General features: G+C 37.0%; 3 protein-coding genes across 4 annotated transcripts in view; 2 read left to right on the plus strand and 1 right to left on the minus strand.

Moving 5' to 3' along the window:
• Positions 1-3296, plus strand: part of tg (thyroglobulin) — a 42604-nt gene extending 39308 nt beyond the window's left edge. The window contains exons 45-48 of the mRNA XM_053647672.1: positions 801-908; positions 2368-2508; positions 2612-2805; positions 2961-3296. Of these exons, the coding sequence (XP_053503647.1) occupies positions 801-908; positions 2368-2508; positions 2612-2805; positions 2961-3091 (574 nt within the window). The 3' untranslated portion in view covers positions 3092-3296. The remainder of the gene's footprint in view (positions 1-800; positions 909-2367; positions 2509-2611; positions 2806-2960) is intronic.
• A 3174-nt stretch (positions 3297-6470) lies between these two features.
• ccn4b (cellular communication network factor 4b) lies at positions 6471-12405 on the plus strand. 2 transcript variants are annotated; one of them, XM_053628853.1, is made up of 6 exons: positions 6471-7769; positions 8025-8139; positions 9803-10079; positions 10413-10667; positions 10851-11044; positions 11306-12405. In XM_053628853.1, the coding sequence occupies exons 2-6, from the start codon at positions 8089-8091 to the stop codon at positions 11603-11605; spliced, it is 1077 nt and encodes a 358-aa protein (XP_053484828.1). In that variant the 5' UTR covers positions 6471-7769; positions 8025-8088; the 3' UTR covers positions 11606-12405. The 2 variants fall into 2 exon arrangements, with proteins under 2 accessions (XP_053484828.1, XP_053484818.1); XM_053628843.1 differs by lacking the exon at positions 8025-8139 and having other exon boundaries at positions 6473-7769.
• Positions 12406-13007: 602 nt separating this feature from the next.
• On the minus strand, positions 13008-19144 carry ndrg1b (N-myc downstream regulated 1b). The gene is made up of 14 exons (XM_053628866.1): positions 18805-19144; positions 17934-18039; positions 17709-17829; positions 16292-16354; positions 16134-16194; positions 15656-15742; positions 15269-15325; positions 15007-15110; positions 14798-14860; positions 14662-14713; positions 14510-14557; positions 14248-14283; positions 14105-14156; positions 13008-13808 (listed from the first exon to the last, which is right to left on the minus strand). The coding sequence occupies exons 1-14, from the start codon at positions 18853-18855 to the stop codon at positions 13600-13602; spliced, it is 1110 nt and encodes a 369-aa protein (XP_053484841.1). The 5' UTR covers positions 18856-19144; the 3' UTR covers positions 13008-13599.
• Positions 19145-20004: the final 860 nt, after the last annotated feature.

Raw genomic sequence — 20004 nt, forward strand, 5'->3', positions numbered from 1 at the left:
GGACCTTCAATGCTGCAGAAATGTGTCTGTACCCTTCCCTAAATCTGTGCCTCAATACAATCCTGTCTCGGAGGTCTCCAGACAATTCCTTGGACTTCATGGCTTGGTTTGTGCTCTGACATGCATTGTTAACTGTGGGACCTTATATAGACAGTGTGTGCCTTTCCAAATCATGTCCAATCAACTGAATTTACCACAGGTGGACTCCAATCAAGTTGTAGAAACATCTCAAGGATGATCAGTGGAAACAGGATGCACCTGAGCTCAATTTTGAGTGTCATGGCAAAGGCTGTGAATACTTATGTACATGTGCTTTTTTTGTTTTTTATTTTTAATAAATTTGCAAAGATTTCAAACAAACTTCTTTCACGTTGTCATTATGGGGTATTGTTTGTAGAATTTTGAGGTAAAATAATGAATTTAATCCATTTTGGAATAAGGCTGTGACATAACAAAATGTGGAAAAAGTGAAGCGCTGTGAATACTTTCTGGATGCACTGTAATGTTTCATTTACAGAAGACAGACTTTAGTCAACAGCATGAAGAACCCAATCCTTACCTGATACTTAATGTGGAACATTTGCTTTAGCTACCACTAGTTACATGCATGTCAAGTACCCCGGGGGTGGGTGGGATGAAAGGAAAGACCTCAGCAAAGCAGCTGCCATCAATTATCATCAGTGATGACTTATTTGAGAATTACCATGTAGTGTTTATATAGTATATTGTATATTTGTCACTGGAAGGATGGAATCAGACACTTGGATGTGTATGTATATGACTAGTGTTTTCTACCACAGAGATTTCTTCATTACTTGTCCCTCTGTTGAGATGGCCAGCTTCTGGGCCTCCAGCACCCGCTCTGCTGTTTACATGTACCACCTGCCACAAGACATGGTGCACACCAGGTACGCTATAATACTATTCTAATAATATATTCATCTCAGTAGAGATTTATTACATCCATACAAGGTACAACAATGATCAGTAAGTAGATTTTTAAAAAAAAATGATGCCTTTAGGATTTGGAGCAGAAGCTTCAGTGAGTATTGAGATCGGGAGATGTTTAATGGACTGGAAATCACACAATACTGGATATCCTATCAGATATCTTTTATATTTTAAGTCTGTAATGCTAGAAGTACTCTGTGGAATTTTGTGCCAATCAGTGCCAAAACATAACTTTGTGTGATGCTACATTTCTCTTGTTTTCTTTTGCTTACACACTCAGTAGTCACCAATATATACCCTCTATAGCTGTACATAATGGACTGTCATATTGTTTTTGTACTTTTTCACACATTATTTTCCAGTGGTGTCCTTGCTAACATGCAACTGTGAAAGTTTTAAAACATTTTGCAATCGGTCTAAATTTGATCACTATACTCATATATATAATGCTATTGGGGTATTGTAGCTTATTAAAAAAGCTATGTTCTCCCCTTAAATTTCTCATACACTCGTACAAGTTAACCTAAAAAGATCAGTGCCTTTCCCTGAAAGACGCACCATCTACCTTTACATTTATAACCTAATCTAGTTATGGAAAAAACAACATTACTGCCAATGAGTTATACGTTTACAATGGCATATGAGTTATCATATTGATTATGAGCATCATCCACATCAGTCTGTCTCAACACCTGAAGTAAAAGTTCATTTAAAGACAAATATCATCTCTTTACTCGGCTGATCGCTTTTCCCTAAATGTGTGGGGTAAATCAGTTAGTTCTGTTTTGTTGACTAAATTCCTCGTTAGTAATATCTTTTTATTAGACATATATCCTCCTTCATCATTAAGCCTATATGATCTTTGCAGGCAGACACCAAGGCAAGATTAGAAATTAGCCAGAATTGAAAACATTTCCACAATGTTTTTTGGGTTAAATATATTTTTGCTGTATTAAACTAGAGGTGTCAAAGCGTATTACTTGCAACCCCATGTTGAATTTATGACTTATAAAGGGTTCTCACACTGTGCCACACTTTCAATACAACAAAAACAGGCTACTCTTGACACAGATCCTACAAGAGTTCAGTACAATTAGTCTTCTACCTTTTAATACAGCATGTATACCGTTACATAAGGGAGAAATAGACCTGAAGAAGTTACACAATTTACTGATATTTACAGTAAGTACTTTGGAAAATAAGTCAGCATTTACAGACCTGTTTTTACTAATTTAGAGAGCATGTTATCTTCTACACTCTATCTGGGAGTCTTGATTAATTGATTAAAAGTCTTGGAAATATTCAAGGATTGTTTCTCATAAGAATAGCTGTACGAAAATTTTTTGATAAATTTAACTAGTCCTCTTTTTAAAAATTATTTTAAACTGACTTTACTTTATCTTCCCCATAAAACAGTGTTGATTATTCATCTCCTCTGGATATGCAGTATGTGTTTGGCTTGCCGCATGTCCCAGAAACACGAGAACTCTTCACCTCGACAGAGAGAACTCTTTCTCTGCAGATCATGAGCTACATGGCTAACTTCATTAAATCTGGGTACATTTCATAACATCTGTTTATCTTATTATTATGCAGTGGCAACCACGTTCCTATTCACATTGCTTTGTGCTTCTCTTTGTTTCCATAATTCTTTGTGCAGAAACCCCAACTTGCCTCTCTCCGTGTCTGGAGCGTCTTTTAGTGAGCTTTTGCCTCCCTGGCCTCAGTTCCTGCCCCACCCAAATGGACAGAACTATAAGGAGCTGTCTCCTACCCTCAGTAACCACAAAAGCCAACAGGCAATCCAGTGTTCCTTCTGGTCCCAATACGTGCCTGTTCTGAGCTCGTCTACAGGTCAGTGACTCTGTTCTGTGTGTGAGCTCTACAGGGTGTGTCGACTTTACCTAAAATACCAGCAGGGTGTGTGACATCCTGTCTGATTCAAATCTTTATCTTGATTTTCATTTTTTGAAAGTTGCTACATATCCTTATAACTCTTTCTCTTTCAGGAAAATTCTTGTCCAAAAATTCAGATGGAGAAAATAAACCATCTGAAGCTCCAAAGCCAGCGCCTTTGTCTGATTTCAGCTCTTTAGTGACACAAACTGAACCCAAGTCTGAGAAGGATGCTTACAGTTAAACTGTGTAAAATATATACATTTGAGCATTTATTCAAGACTCTTTCAATTTTGGACACGATCACATACTTTCTGGAGTTCTGTAGATATTTTAGTGATGTCATAGTGTTATACTTTTATGCATTTAAACAATAAACTTGCATTTTAAAAACAAAACAGTCTCACTGTTTCCTTTTACTGCTCTTCCAGCTGCATTTTGTAGTCTAAGCACTGTCGACGACAGCTGTAAAAACGATTGAATTAAGAGATGGTGTAATCAATCCAAATTATAACAGCCAGAAAAAACATCTGAACAAATTAAATCATTACTTTCTCACATTAAAGAGAGATATTAAATCAAATGTTCTTTGGTTGCAATGAAAGTTTCCAGCTGTTTCATTATGGTCCAATGCTACTAAACAAGATTTATTCCAAGCTACGCATTATCACTCCAATCTTAGACATAATTTGAAGCATGCTTGTTGGCTTTTCTGGATCAACCATCTGCACACTATCATTTGCCTTTGACACAGAAAACAGGCAATGTCCATGCAATTCTTCATATAATGGAATATGACAATTTAATGGTGCTAATAATGCTCATAGATTTGCTCCAAAAACAATTCAGGTTGGTTAAACGTACCAGATTTCATTTCAGTAACCGCTTTATCATGAATAAGCATTCAAAAATACTGCACACAAAACATGTGATGTGTCAATGTCATGTGAAAGTCATGTGAAAAAATTCAGTACATCCCATGGAAATTGCGGGCTTACATTTGGACAAGAAAACATTTGATCATCGTTGAAACAGTGCCTATTAATAAAGTTGATATACTTGAACAAAACCACAAGGAAAAATAGATTTTTCAATTATTTTTTCAACGGAAATATCAATAGATGTGATATTCTTCTTTGGAAAAAGTAAGTACACCCTTGCCCCCTTTAGCAGAAATAACTTCTTGTAGGCATATTTGTCCACCAGGCTTGCTGTAATTTTTGACCACTCTTCAATGCAATATTCTTTCAGTTGCAAGATTTCAACACCCCCCCCCCCCCACCACCACCACACACACATACACACACACAGAGCCCCCTCTACTAGTGTGCTTAGGATCATTATCCTGTTGAAAGGTCCACTTTCAGTTCAACTACAACTTTTGGACAGATGGTCTCATTATCTTCAAGCACTCTTTGATATGATGCAGAATTTATAGTTGAATCTATAAATGCAATCAATTAGCCTATATGCTCACTGGCAAACTAGTCTTGCAAAGGCTTTTTCCTGGCACACCTCCCATGTAGGTCTCTCTTTCTGATTGTAGAAGCATGCACTTTGACACTAACAGTTACAACACTTACTAGCAGATCCTGTGATGAAATTTTGGGGTTGTTGGAGACCTCTTTTTGCATCAGACGGACTGCTCATGGGCTGAATTTTCTGGAACGGCCAGTCCTGGACTAATTGACAGTCGTTTGAAATCTGTGCCACTTGTAGATGATTTTCCTTACAGTGGAATGATTGTATTTCAAATAATTTGGAGATCTTTTTAAATCCCTTGCCAGACTCCTAGGCATCCACAACCTTTTATTCTGAAGGCATTACAGAACTCTTTAGATCTTGGCATGACACCACATACCTCAATAAAAAAGGGAAAACAAGACACTAGATATGAGATAGGTATAAATAAGACAAGTTCCACCTGCACTCCCTAAGCAGCTTCTAATCACTTTCTAATCACAATCTTGAACACCTGACTCTAATTTATAGATTTAAAGTTGTGATAAATGTAGGGCTATACTTACGGTTTTCCATGTGACTGATCTGGGTTTATGTTAATTTAAATTGTGAAAATTACTACAAAATGTCAATTTTATGTGTCATTTGATAGTGTATCAACTTTATTTATAGGCACAGTTTCAAAGAGGATCAAATGTTTGCTTGTCCAAATATGTAAAAAAAAAAAAAAAAGTGTCAAATTGTAAAAACAATGTCCTTCAAATCACTTCTAACAAACAATTCTTTCTTCAGACTTTGGAAATCTGAAAGCCACATAGTGATAACCCCATGGATGTAAAAGAACTCAGGAGAAGTCAGGCGTGAGAAAGAACTGTGTTGTATTTATTTATTTATTATTTTTTATTCATGGCAGGAAACTGTCAGAGAAGCCCTCATTAGCTCAGATCTTGTTCAAGCATTTCAACAGCACAATGCAAGACATGTTGCATATACAGTAAACCAGTCATAGTTAACTGCACACAGGTGTCTACTACGTTCATTCATTGCCCACTCCTCCTCATTCACAACCGGTGCTTAACCACGTCCTTGCTGCCACACACACCTCCTATAAGAGTCTGATGTTTGTGTGTAGTGATAAACTATGCGCTACGAAAATGTGATTCTGGGCTTGAAGATTGTTGCTACTACTTTTCTTTAGCTATGCTACACAGTTTTATCCATTTGTATACAAAATAGCACTGTTACAGTACAAAACTGATATACATTGTCAGAAATCACAATTTAATTGATTTGAGATTACATAACACGGGTTACAACCCATGGCAAAAATTATGGAATCACCACACTTAGAGGATGCTCACCCGGCTTATGTACTTCATAGTAAACAAATAACAGATATTACACAAAACAGTTTTTGATTAATAGCTGAACATTCTGACTTCATGAAACATACTTCAAACAAAGTAAATGAAATTATTTTAATTAATGGCATATGTTCTTTCCAGATCAAGTAGAGGAAAAAAATTATAGAATCACCTTGTAATTTGTATTTCTAAAACAAATACTAGCACAAGTCTAAAAATGCAAATTAGTGTGCTTACACACCTTAAAAGAGTGTTAACAGACGTTAACCTAGGACTTTTTTGAAAGGAAACATGGCCCCAACAAGAGAGCTGTCAATAGAAACAATTGAAAGGATTATAAAACTCCTTCAAGAAGGAAATCCGACATGGAGTGTGACAAAAGATGCTGGTTGTTCCCAGTCAGCTGTGTCTAAAATTTGGTGCAAGTATAAACAAAATGGGAAGGTTCCATCCATCTTCTATACTGCTTAATCCTTTTTCAGGGTCACAGGGAAACCTGGAGCCAATCCATTGCAGGGCACAATCACATCCACACTTTCATACACTACAGACACTTTGGACATGCCAATCAGCCTACCATGCATGTCTTTGGACTGGGGGAGGAAACCCCCACAGCATGGTGAGAACATGCAAACTCCACACACACAGGGCCACAGTGGGAATCAAACCCCCAACCTTGGAAGTGTGAGGCAAACGTGCTAACCACTAAGCCACCATGCACCCAATGGGAAGGTTATGAAAAGAAAATATATATATTATAAAAACAAAACAAATGAAAAAGAAATGGGCAGAAACAGGAGTCAATGTCTGTGATAGAACTGTAAGAAATGGGCTGAATGAAATGTGATTTAGACAGAAAGCCAAAAGAAAACCAGCACTAACACCTAAACAGAAGAAAACAAGATTACAGTGGGCTAAAGAGACGCAATCATGGAGTGTGGATGATTGGATGAAAGTGATATTCAGTGATGAATCCTGAATCTGCATTGACAAAGGACATGATGCTGGAACTTTTGTCTGGTGCCATTTTAATGAAACATATGAAGATGACTCCCTGAAGATAACAATCAAATTTCCCCACTCATATCAGGTAAAGGACCAGGAGTGACCTCAACAATCAATGCAAAGCTGTACACTGAAATTTTGGACACTTTTCTCCTTTCATCAATAGAAAATAGATTTGGTGATGATGAAGTCATTTTTCAGGATGATAATGCATCTTGCCACAGAGCAAAGAATGTTGAAGCTTTTATTCAGGAAAGGCATATCAACTCAGTCCGGATCTCAATCTGATTCAAATTTATGGTGGAAATTTACAAAATTGGTCCATGACAAGGCTCCATCCTGCAAAGCTGATCTGTCAACCGCTATTCTAGAAAGTTGGAACCTGCTTGATGGAGAACTTTTTTTTTTTTTTAATTCTATTCCTATTTAATGTGTATTCTTACCTGTTTTTGTGTAATTAAGTTGCTGTAACGAGGGAATTTCCCCAGTCTGGGAACAATAAAGTTTTTATCTTATCTTATCTTATCTTCATTAGTGAAGTTTACACCTCAAAGAATTGAAAGATGAAGCAAGGGTTAAATCCCACTCTCAGCACTATCAGCAGGTATTCCAACAGCATTGTGGGTAATGTAGGAACTTGTTACCCAAAGTTTCAATTGAAAAATGTCAGCTCAAACTTTCAGTACAAAATATATCTTTGGACGGCACTGAAAAGGTTACATGTTACTGATAAAGCCTAATAGGTAAGTCGTTGAGGAAGGATTTTTTCCTTCAAAGCTCAGCAGACAGAGCTGATTCACCACGCTCTGTTTTAGCTAAAGGGGATGAAAGCAGGAGGAAAAACACGAAGCCAAACGAATGACCAGTCTGAGAGCTCACGTCAGCACAGCTGTGTGTGTGTGTGTGTGTGTGTGTGTGGCACTGAAGAGAGCGGCTGATGGAAGAAACACCCGCGCGCACAGAGCACCATGGAGTTTAGTTACAACAGAGAATGATTGTTGAATTTTGATGTCTCGATGCGTCTCTCGCGGGATTTCAGTGATGAGGTGGCTCCTGTCGTGGATCCTGCTGGTAACCGGTGGACTTCATCTGGTGAGGAATTTGTTTAGCAAATGCTTAGTCAACTGTCTAAGCCAGTTCATTTCGAGTTAAGCTCAGAAAGAAACGTGAATGTACACATGTTCTGCACTAAATCGGAAGTACAGACCTTAAACCTGAAAGTCAAACCTGGCTTGAGTTAACTCGACACAATATATCCAGAGTCAGCTGATCCTGAGCAGTGGAGAGTTTGGGTGATGAAGGGTGATCAACTCTAAATCTCTCTCTTTCTCTCTTACTTTCTTTCAGTGTGATCCTGATATAGTAGGCATATGATGTCTGTGAACATATTATCATCTGGAAATGTTTCAAAATGTTTAAGGAAAAAGTCAAAAGCAGTGAGTCTAGCCTATCAAAGAAATCTGTGAGTAAAGTTTTAGTAATATTTTCCTGAATTTACCACAAGCTTCCTGTGTTTTCTACACCCTAGACAGAATAATTTAGATTGAATTCAAACCAATTGGACAGAAAGAAAATACAAGCCTTGCCTACGGAAGCTAATTGTTTAGCTCTAAGTTTATTTTCATTTGACTGTAGACAGTAGGGATGTTAGTATATTAACCTAATATTATAAGTAACTGATTCGGTTTTTTTGCTAGTTGTTGAAATGAGAGTGTGTGTACGTCCATCTGCACACCTTTGTCCATGTCTCCACAGTTGAAGCTAGAAACTTGTCAACTCTGGTTTAACAAAACGTCATTTCTTCCTAGCTGGCAGAGAAGGAGCTATTCGGTGGCCACTGGAGAAGCAAACTAACAACAGGAAGTTACTTTTAAGGTTTTAAGGCAACATGGTGGTGCAGTGGGTAGCGCTGCCACCTCACAGCTCCTGGGTTTGATCCTGAGCTTGGGTTGCTGAGGTTTGCATGCCCTTTCTGTTTGCATGGGTTTCCTCCCATTGTCTAAAAAACAACACCACCACACATACAGGTGGATTGGTTATGCTAAATTGCCCCAGGTGCGAATGCTTGTGTTCATGTAGGGTGATTTGCAATGGATTGCCTTTCCAACCAGGGTAAAATCTCCTGCCATACACCAGGATAGGCTCTGGATCCACCTTGACCCTGACCAGGATAAAGCATTTAGATGAATGATGAATGAATTATTTATTAAGAATGCCTATCTGATAACTCTGTCATGCCTGTGGTCGTGTGGTTGGGGGTATACTCAATCCTCTGTCTCATTTTGGCAGAGTATTACTCTGTGTATTACCTCTTTAGGAAGCTAAAAACACCAAACTATCAAAAGAACCAATGAGGAACCATAAGAATGAATTTCATTTTATAATAATGCCACATACACACTCTGATGCGACTCTGAGCCCATGGACTCGACATGCAGTTTATAATCCTGCACTTGGGACAGGTTCTGGATTAGGAGAGACAGAGAACACGCAGGGATACCCCCTGTCTCCAGGAAAGAGGCTATTATAAATTGTGATTTACATGCTTAGGAGGTAATAATTCTATTTATATACAATTCTGCTAGGTCTAAAACTTTGTAAAGACGTGTTAGTGGCATAAGTTAAATAGGCATCCAAAGTGACACGTTAAATGTTAAATAAAGATCCTTTAATAATCTGTATACAATCTGTAAATAATTCGTAAAGCAACTGGCACAATTGTTTGAGCTGTGCTGTTATAGATAATTAATCAAAGCCTGTAGATCAAACAGATTTGAGAATTAACAGAGCTGTGATATCATTAAAAATAATAACAATAATAACAATAATAATAATAATAATAATCTGTTGCCTAAAACACTAAAACAACTAGAGATTTAGATGTGCTGTGTGATAAAGCTCATTTTTGGGTGAGGACACATTTCATAAGTATAATTTAAGCAGAAGGAGTACCTCATTCTGATGTGAAACCAAATAATCATTAAGTACATAATTTCCCTTGCTTCTTCTGTGTATATCTAGTCCAATAGTGCCATCAGGTGGAACAGAGTGATGTTAGATATACTATATGATTTTCCTCTCTCTCTCTCTCTCTCTCTCTCTCTCTCTCGCTCTCTCATATAAAGGTTTTATCCCAAAGTCCCACAGTCATTTCAGTTGTGAACACAGACCTGGACCTGTTTAACAGGACACAGTACTGTAAGTGGCCCTGTAAATGTTCTAAGCTGACCCCTGTGTGCCCTCTGGGGGTCAGTCTGCTCACAGATGGCTGTGACTGCTGTAAGGCCTGTGCTAAACAGCTGGGAGAAACCTGCAACGAGAGAGACACATGTGACTACCATAAGGGGCTGTACTGTGACTACAGTGCTGACAAGCCTAGGTACGAAAAAGGCGTGTGTGCATGTAAGTGACTTCACATACTGATCAACTATTTTTTAAATATTACTCATGAAGAATCTTTATTAATAATACAACCAAAGCATCTTTCAAGCAGTTGACTTTTTAGACTGCATACCAACACATTTAGCACCAAGATATCCTGCATAGTTGGTAGACCCTGAAAATAACATGGCCCAACAAGCACTTTGAGACTTAATATTGCTTATTCCAGCTCTGATTAATAATTTATGTTGCACATGTTGACCTGTACTTAAGACACCCACATTCTTGCCACTTTTGCTGTGTTACATTGTCATGTTGAGTAAATCTGTGCTGCTGTTTGTGTATGTGTTTTAGATCTGGTCGGGACAGGCTGTGAGTATAATGGTGTGATCTACCGTAATGGTCAGAGCTTTCAGCCTAGCTGTAAGTACCGCTGCTTGTGTGTAAATGGGGCAATCGGGTGTGTGCCACTGTGTACTGACTCTCTGCCGCCTCGGGGGTGGTGTCAGTTACCCAAGCTGGTGAAGATTCCAGGCCATTGCTGTGAGAAGTGGTTCTGTATTGAACCTCGAAAAACCCGCAGGACGAGCCCAAGACATGCTGTGGAAGGTAAGGATTTCCTTAATGATCTACAGTGGGCTCAGACATTAAAGGATTAAGGCACCTTGTTGTTTGAAGTGATGAAGCCTCTGCATTGGGATTGTACATTTTCTGGCTTATTGTCTGTAAAAGCTGTCTTGCCTTAAAAGTATACAGACTTCAAACAACTAAAATATTTCATATTGCTTTCAGTGTCTCTAAGCACCAATGAGATCTGGCACAACAACTGCATTACCCAGACTAGCCCTTGGAGTCCGTGCTCAAAGACCTGTGGGCGGGGTGTATCCATGCGACACTCCAATGACAATGCCCAGTGCATGATGGAGAGTGAAAGCCGGCTGTGTAATCTCAGGCCCTGCGATGTGGACATAACCAAACATTTTCGGGTAAAGACGGACTTCATCTGTTTTGTCAGTCACCAACTTGTTTTCATACATCCAGGTCATTTTTAATGTCTAGTACTAGCCAAGTAGTCGACTTTCTGGTGTTTTTAAAGGAACTGAAGAAGTCTTCAAGTCTATACCATAAGGGTTAGGGTTGTACCACCTTCAATTATTATTATTATTACTTATTCACTGATTGATGTGACTAAATACAACTTAAAGAAGCACTCACACACTTCCTCAATCATCATTTCTGTCATGTAGCCGGGGAAGAAATGCCTGAACATCTATCGTGAGCGTGAATTTCAGAACTTCACCATCTCCGGCTGCATCAGTAAGAAGCCCTACTGGCCCAAATACTGTGGAGTGTGTTCAGATGAACGCTGCTGCATCCCTTACAAGTCGAAGACTATCGAGGTGGAGTTTGAGTGTCCCAATGGAGCAGTGTTCACCTGGAAGTACATGTGGATCAACGCATGCTTCTGCAACCTCTCCTGCAGAAACCCCAATGATATCTTTACTGACCTGGTGCCTTACTATGAGCACAATGAGATCATGAACTGAGACTGAGAGGAGTGATGACCACAGATTTTCCACAATCCCAGTGCTGGCTGACGGGATCAGTGATTAGAAGTCATTTCAAGAGGTCAAAACCAGAATCCTTTCACTCGTGTGTGTTCAGATAATACATATATAGAGTTAAAGCACATTCTGGGTGGGTATTAATTTGCCACATTCAAATTCTGTGTGTTAGAGGAAATAAGAAACACCTGGTATGCACGGTATTTCAGTTTGCGTCAGCAAAACCACATTCTACGGTGCAGGAAAGTATTTCAAATTTCCAAAAGACACACACTTCAGGAGGATTTTATCCCACTCATTTGGAATGTGGTTCGGTTGGAAAATGTGTCCTTTGACATTTTTCAACGTCTTAAATCACAGAGGAGCCACAGGGCTTATGTAATGGAAATGCTCTACAAAATGAATTCATATGAGGTTTTTATATTCCTTACATGAAAATATAATATTTTGAAACAGTCACAGGTTTTAAGCACACATTTGTTTTTTTAAAATGAAGAAATAGGTGGTTTGTTTGTACAAAATTTGTAAATTGTGATTTTAATGTTGTTTATATCGAGTAGCACTTTCTAATGGATTATATTTGAAGAACTTATTCAGACCTGAAATGTCTTTAATATTTGTACGTTTTACAGCAAGGCCAAGTATATGTATTCCCACATATGTCACTATGTTAAATATACAATTAGCTGTCCAATTAACTTATTTTCTATATTCAAAATCAAGAAGTATGTGAGACAAATATGATAATATCCACTGATTAAAGAGGATGAACAGCAAAAACATTTGAGTCTTGTGGCCACTTTTAAACTTCACTCTAAATGGATATACGTTATCCTGCAATTAATAATATATAACATATCTTGATATATGGAAGATTATCTAGAGGACCTATTGTTTAAACTGGTAAAAATGTTAGATGTATTTACCCCTTTCATTAATGGGAATCTTTTGCACTTTGCTCGGTTGCCTGTGCAACACGACGACAATACAAAATAGAAAGTCACTTTCACTCGTAGCTAAAATAGTATACAAATAATAGTATATAAGTGCTATAAACTACTAACTACTACAATATAAGAACGCTACAGCATAACCCTCAGCTGTAATAAGTACATATAGTTATGAAGATATATGCAGTGATTTACACAACACATCCTATAGGTGAGTAGTTTTCAACTTGTGGGCTGCAGCTGCCTATTGAGCTATAGTAATACTGCAAAAGGTGCCATATATATATATATATATATATATATATATATATATATATATATATATATATATATATATATATATATATATATATATATATATTAATAAAACATTAATCCTTGTTTGCATTAAAAAGACTACACTGAGTGAATGATATTCACACCACATGAAACTTTAACACATTGATCTTTATATGAAATACATGCTTATGGGATTACAGGAAATGGGCTTCATGTAGCCTGCATGTGCTAATTTTCTCTAATTGCCAATGTTGATTATTTGGTCACAAATGTTACTGCATTTCTAGAACAGTCCATTGGTTGGTTCTGTCCTTTTGTGGGCAATGGAATGGCTTGCAATTTGTAAAAGGATTGGTATGTCTGCTTTTGATACTTAACTAAAAACCCACAGTTTGTACATGATATATTTAAACTTTTCAAATGTTTGTAAGCATATCATACAAATGTTAACGTTCACAAGTTATGATCATTCATAAAAAAAAAGTATAATACATGACTAACAAAAGAACTTAAAGCATCAATCCATTTAAATTACTTATAATCCAGACACATTTTGGAAAATAATTCTGAACTTCTGGTACAATACACAGTCTCCATGTCCAACGCTGCAATCATCACATAATTTAAAGCATCATTCATTTGAAGCAGAGTGAAGCTGAGGCTGAAGAATCAGATATGAAGCAGCTGGTAGCTTCTGGTTTACCATTAATGGTGTGTGTATAAATAACAGCACTAACAATGGGGTCTTTAGCAGGACACCTGATTGGAGTGTGTTGTTCCTAACAGGCTCAGTTCTGTGCTGCTGTCAGACTCATTGTCCATGGAGATGCTGGGGTGAGATTGTCCATGCTGCTCCTCTCCAGTGGAATTGTGAGATTGAACAGCATCCAGAGACGAGCTGCTCTCGCCAGAGACAGTGTGGGAGCGGGAAAGGCGGGTCATGCTAACTGCAGACACTGACAGAGAATAGAAATGAGACACTGTGAGGAAATGCTTAGTTGAAGGTCCTTGCTTAGATGAACCATTTACAACACACACAAAGTTTATATGCAGACATTTATACAGTATTAGTGCCTTATATGAGTGAGGTATATGTACATGTGATATAAATTGTTCAAGTCCTGCAATTTAAATAATGTATTTCCAGATAAGCATAAGCAAGAACACAGACCACACTATAGTAAATTCTGTAAAGGTTTATTAATAACATTAACCTTCTAAAAGTCTTTTCATAGATTCAAACATTACTTACTATATCCCAGTCCCTGAACGAAGTACTTAAAGGCCTCTGCCAACTTGGCAGGCTGTAGGGGAAAAGGAAACAATGGGTAAAGTAAATACAGGTATCCATCGATCTAAATGGAAAGCAGGACATTTTCATAAGTGGAAACAAACCTGATCAACCTGAGGAAGGCCTCCACAGTCAGCCATCTACATCAGCGGGAACATGAAAATATAAGAGGAAAAGAAATTATATACACCAAGTACAATGTTAATGCTAATAAATATAAGAAGTATAAATATAAGCAATAACAAATGGGCAGCAAGGGAAAATATCAGTTACATTTAAGTCCTAATGGATTAATATGGGAATGAAATATTTAGTACATTATTTGCTGCAAATGAAGGAGACAGTAATGAACAGGCAATCCCTAACCTTAAGTAGGGTGTTTTTTCTTGGATTCATTCTTGAATTGAAGTCAACCTGCAAAGAAAACTATTACTGCCCAACACGTACATGGATATTAAAATATATTTTGAATGATGTATATTCCAAAAAAAACGTGTATATAAGAGATAAACACGTACCACAGCATCAACAGCAGGAGAGCTGTCTCCTACCACCAGAAGAGTTGGGCACCTAGACGAACAAAGAAGTTTTCAGTAAAGAAGAAGAAGGTGTGCATTAAGGCTAAAACAGAAACACTGAAATCATTTGACTTACTTCAGGGTCCTCACATTGAGGTTTCCACCTGGAGAAGGTCTCTGGACATCCAGATTCCTTCGACTAAAGAGTAGATCAGAATAAAGTGAAGTGAAAGTCTCCTGAGAAAAATTTTTTCATACAGTATCCTGATCCTGGATTGAAAAAAAAAAACCAAACAAACAGGACATGCTAACAAATGGCAAATATGCACCAGACCTCATTGATACCTGTTATAAGACTTGACAAACAACTCGAGGTTTCTCTGGTTAATGTTGTTCAGGATGTGATGTCGAAAGGTTGCGACCAGGTCATGGTTGTTGTGAATCTCCTCCTGTCATATTTCCATGTAATAGTCAATCAAATAAATAAAATCATCCAAGATGCTTCAAATTACAATATATGTGAATATGCTTTTAAAAGAGTTGGTACATCTCTTCCAAAGAGAATATTTACAAAAAGAAATTGCTGACATTTAGTGTTCTGTCTTACGTTTCCAAACAGGTGGGAGATGATCATATCAGGAACATGATGTGTCCAGCCAGAGATCTGTGGGAAGTATCAGGTTGCTTTATAGTGGTGAAGTAAAGTATGTGGGTTTTTAAAATAGACGCATTTCTAATACCCTTAGAATAAAAGTCTATTTTAAATGTGTGTCATCATAAGCATCATTAGTATACCTGTATACATTAGCACACTAACATTTTTTAACACATTTGTTTGCATGAGGTATGCTGACAGTTCAGTGATGTTCCACTGTCTTTCTAACACTTTTAAACTAACTGCAGCCAATAAAGAAAGAAAAAACATTTCTGTTTTTAGGTACTGATTGGATGTGGGGGTTTTATGAGTAGTTGTAGCTTGTATTAGCTGTTGTACCTTATGTGCTGCCCAGTCCATCCAGTCCTCTGCCTGAGCATCAATGTTAATCAGAACAAGACCCTCAACCAGGTCAGGGTGGTTCAGCTGTAAGAAATGTATACAAATATCAGTGACGTAGAGCAGCCCATAGTAAACAGACCCCCAGATATCAATCAGTTAATCATTTCAAATCATTTGTCCTATATTTAAGATATTCAAAGAGCAATTAAGATTTTCTACATTTGACTTCTTCCTTTCAGCAAACTTAGTATATGAAACGATGAGTAAGTCTGAAATGATTGAGAAGGTATTTGTACTACGAGGAGCATTCCTGTGGATTTATGGCCAGCATGCCTATTATAATTAACAGGATTATGTCTGTCTGTATCAACATACTGGTAAGTATAAAAAATCTGACTGGGTTATAATTCTGGTATAATCATAGCAGTGTATGTTAAGATTCCCCAGAAAGAAGCAGGAAAGAGGTACAACTTACAGCAAACTGTGCAAGGATGTAGGCTCCAGCCCCAACTGCCATTCCAATAATGCTCGTAATGCTATAGAGAGAAAATGCAGTTCACTTTTAACTATCAGAGGCGACAATATTTTAAAGTGGATCTGGTATCATTTAACCATTGTTTTTTGCAAGCTTACTTAAAATGCTGGAGCACAGCAGGAATGGTCTCAGAGAGCTGGTCCATTGAGGGGTAGGTGGATCTACAAAAGGATAAATGTAAACAGCAAAAATCCAATAGGAATGTAAATCTAATGTTTTCCGATGTTTTCATTTTCAAGATAACTCAAATAAAAGCCTTAATTTAATTTTTTTGCACTGTTTATTGTAAATACATTGGTGTAAAAAAAAAATCTAAATAATATTTTTTATTATTTTTTATGTAATTTCACCTGACTTAAAACATCAGCCAATTACCAATGTCTTTATAAGCTGTTTTAGATGTGTTTGAGCAGCAAAAACATACCGCAAACAACTTATATACAGGATATGACATCTATAAGCATTATAGGACCTTGAGGTTGTTTTCTCATTAAAAACAGAAATGCAACCACTGTGCATTAGTAGTAAATATGTATTAGTCTTAATGGTCATTCACTACACTACAAACATGTAGAAAATATTCTAATTTTTTAGCAGTGATTATTAATTGAAATTCATTAAAGTGTTCAATGCAATTTACTGCATAAAAAAGTTTTAATACTTTTTTTTGTTTGTTTACTACAATAACACTGCCATCTGAATACCAAAGTAGAGTTCTTAAAAGTGAAGTACACACTACTGCTCACAAGACATACTGACAGATTCTTAGAGTTTAGTTAAACTTTTAAATGTATTGTCTACTCTTATATTACTGAGACTGGCTGAATAATTTTTGAACAGTTGCATTTGCCTTGGAACAAGATCACACATCAGACATCACTGCGTTATTGGGCTTTGTTCATGATGTTCTGATTGCCTACCAATGAGGAGTGGAGCTTTTGTTGTGATGTAGTGTAAATTCTAGGCAGATAGCAAAGGAATTCGCTTGCTAAGAAAAAATTATGAGATACACTGCAAAAAAAGAGATATCTATATCTATCTATCTATCTATCTATCTATCTATCTATATATATATATATATATATATATATATATATATATATCAAGTGAAAATATCTTGAGTATGGGCAAAAATCTTGAGTATATGCTAATATTTATTATAATGAGAGTATTATAAATATAAAATTATTCACCCTTTTTTACATGCTTTTACTCATTTCAATCTCTAAATTTTCTTATTCTATTGGAAGATGATTTTTTTCTACTTTCTGGACATACATGCCAATAGAACATGACGAGAAATATATATATTTTTTTAAATGTGTAGAAATAGGTTTAATAACCCTCATATTTGGTACTCTTCCATACAGTAGGAAATGCTGTATTTTGGTGTTTCTTATTGCAATCTTAACATAGGAAATACTATGTACATTTGACTATATTCAAAATATTTTCACTTGCAGTGTAGATTAGTGTCATATGTTAAGTTTAAGCTTAAAGGTAGCAACCAGTCACCCTGTGGGGATACTGCTAGCATCTTCTTGTTGCCCAGGTGCATTGATGTGGCACACAGAGAAATACTGTGTGATTTCCTGCATGTCCTCATGCTTGAACAGATTACTGAAGCAGGTCTTATCTGCACAGGATCACACAGAGTCATTACATTATTATATATAAAAATCTGCACAATTCTGAAAAGGTCACAGATGAACACATAAGTGAGAGGAAGCAGAATCTTACGGTTTAGTCCGATGTCATGGTAAGTCAGGATGACAGGTCGGTTGCCATTAGCAAGAACTTTCATGGTGCAGTGCACTATACCGAATGGCGTCTCCACATTATCTTCCTATAGGAGCAAAGCTAGTATTAAACAATACTATCATATTAAGGCTAATTATAAATCCCCTTTAAAAAGGAGGGCTTATTATGTGATTCTACATACCCAGGCTAGCTACAGAGGTTTACTTGAGGAATGCACAATATATGAGGTTGTAAAATTTAAGCAGGGCAAGAGACAAGCTATCCCAAGCTAAGTTGCATGCTACCCCAACTGACAAAGACTAGTCAATTCTCAAGTAAAATGGTTTGTTGTAATTGAACTACTCTGCAAAAATCACTGTCTAGTATCAAGAGTTCACAAAGCCTTTCCTCATCCCTCTCCTGTAATAAGATGGATACACAATTTGACTCAATCATACACATAAACATTTATATTTTGTTATGCTCTATCAATCACAGATCAACGTATTACTGCATTTAATACAGAGCTAGTGCAAAAAAAAAGAGCTCTGAAAATTGTTCACTCAATTTCTAAATGAATGCAATATCACAATTAGAAATTCCCTCCCTCAGTTCACACATGCAATTTGAACAAAATTTCTTCTCCAGTCACGCAGATATTTCCAGATACTTCCTAGCATTTCTTACAAGAAATAGCAAGAAATTAAAAATTTATGACCACAGAAACAAAGAAATCCAACCTATGACGTAATTCTCAAACTCTAAATAAGAATAAGAAATATTCTTTGTAAGAATGATTAAGCTAGATCAGGTCACTGGCTACATGGAAGGTAATACAAAAAAACAAGATGAATAAATAGTCAGTACTCACAGAAATTTTAGCTTCAAAGACAGAGCCATGCTCAGAGTTTTTTAGCACCATGTTTGCTGTATGTAGTACCAGATGAATACATACACTACCGCCACTCTGCTGGGATGGTTGAATGTGTATTGGGCTGGATCTTATATTCCTTTGTTAACAGTGTGGCCCCTGCTCCCAGCATGCTTTGCATGTTGACCAGAAGACGCTGGAGTAATTCTCATGCAGATGTAGGCTATTCAAATTAGAGAACTAAGCCAAAGCTATGCTTTAGGAATTTTATTTGTGGGAATTTCTACTTTATTTCTTACCGCTCAAGGATTTCATTTTGCATTAGCTAAATATTAACTGCTTTAAAATGAATACATGTCGACACAACACTCAACTTGTGTAATTGTATTAAACATTCATATGAACTGGATATTGGTGCTATAAAAAAAAAAGCCTTTCTTTTATAGCGAAACGGAAACGTGCATTTCACACGTGACTGGAAAGGTGAGATCTCAGCCTTCCAGTTCAGCCTCTAAAGCCTGACAGTATTGTGTTGATCAGTGTTGATTCCGCCAGTGATAAGCGGTATATAGGCGATATATAGGCGTATGAGTGAGGACGAGCTCTACGTGCTGCATGTGGTGAAGCAGGAAAGGCAAATGGCGAGCCTCGAGTCCACACGTCATCATTCTGCAGAACCCCAAACCAGAGCAGTTCAAAACCAGTCTGTTTAAAGATTCGATTCGTTCCGAAAATCACTCGACTCCTTGATTCACTCCACGGGGCTAATAAAAAAGCTCTAAACCCTTTATTTCTGTTTAAGGGTTTTATTATTTTAAAACTTACCACACATTTCCAAACCCTGTGTTAAAAAAATGCGATCTGCATTTGTGAAAATGTGTGAATATAAAACAATACGCTAATAATAATCTGATTCATTATCGTGATGTATCAGATCTAAACAGTCAGCATCATTTATGAACTGCTGCGGTTTACGTTACTAAGAACTATGTGGTGTTTCTATATTTTAAAAGCACTTCTGAAAAGCCATGTGCCAGAGTTACTAACCGCAAACCAACCATAAGGCCTTAAAGCATTCAGACACAACAAATAAAAATCAGACAAAACAGGAAATCCCTGCTGAAAAACAAAGCAACAGACACCCTCATAGAATCTGTTATGGTTTTAATTACTATAATGAGAACTGTATTGGTTTTAAAG

The sequence above is a fragment of the Ictalurus furcatus genome, chromosome 1 (genome assembly GCF_023375685.1).
Source record: "Ictalurus furcatus strain D&B chromosome 1, Billie_1.0, whole genome shotgun sequence".
In the NCBI taxonomy this organism is placed as follows: Eukaryota; Metazoa; Chordata; class Actinopteri; order Siluriformes; family Ictaluridae; genus Ictalurus; species Ictalurus furcatus.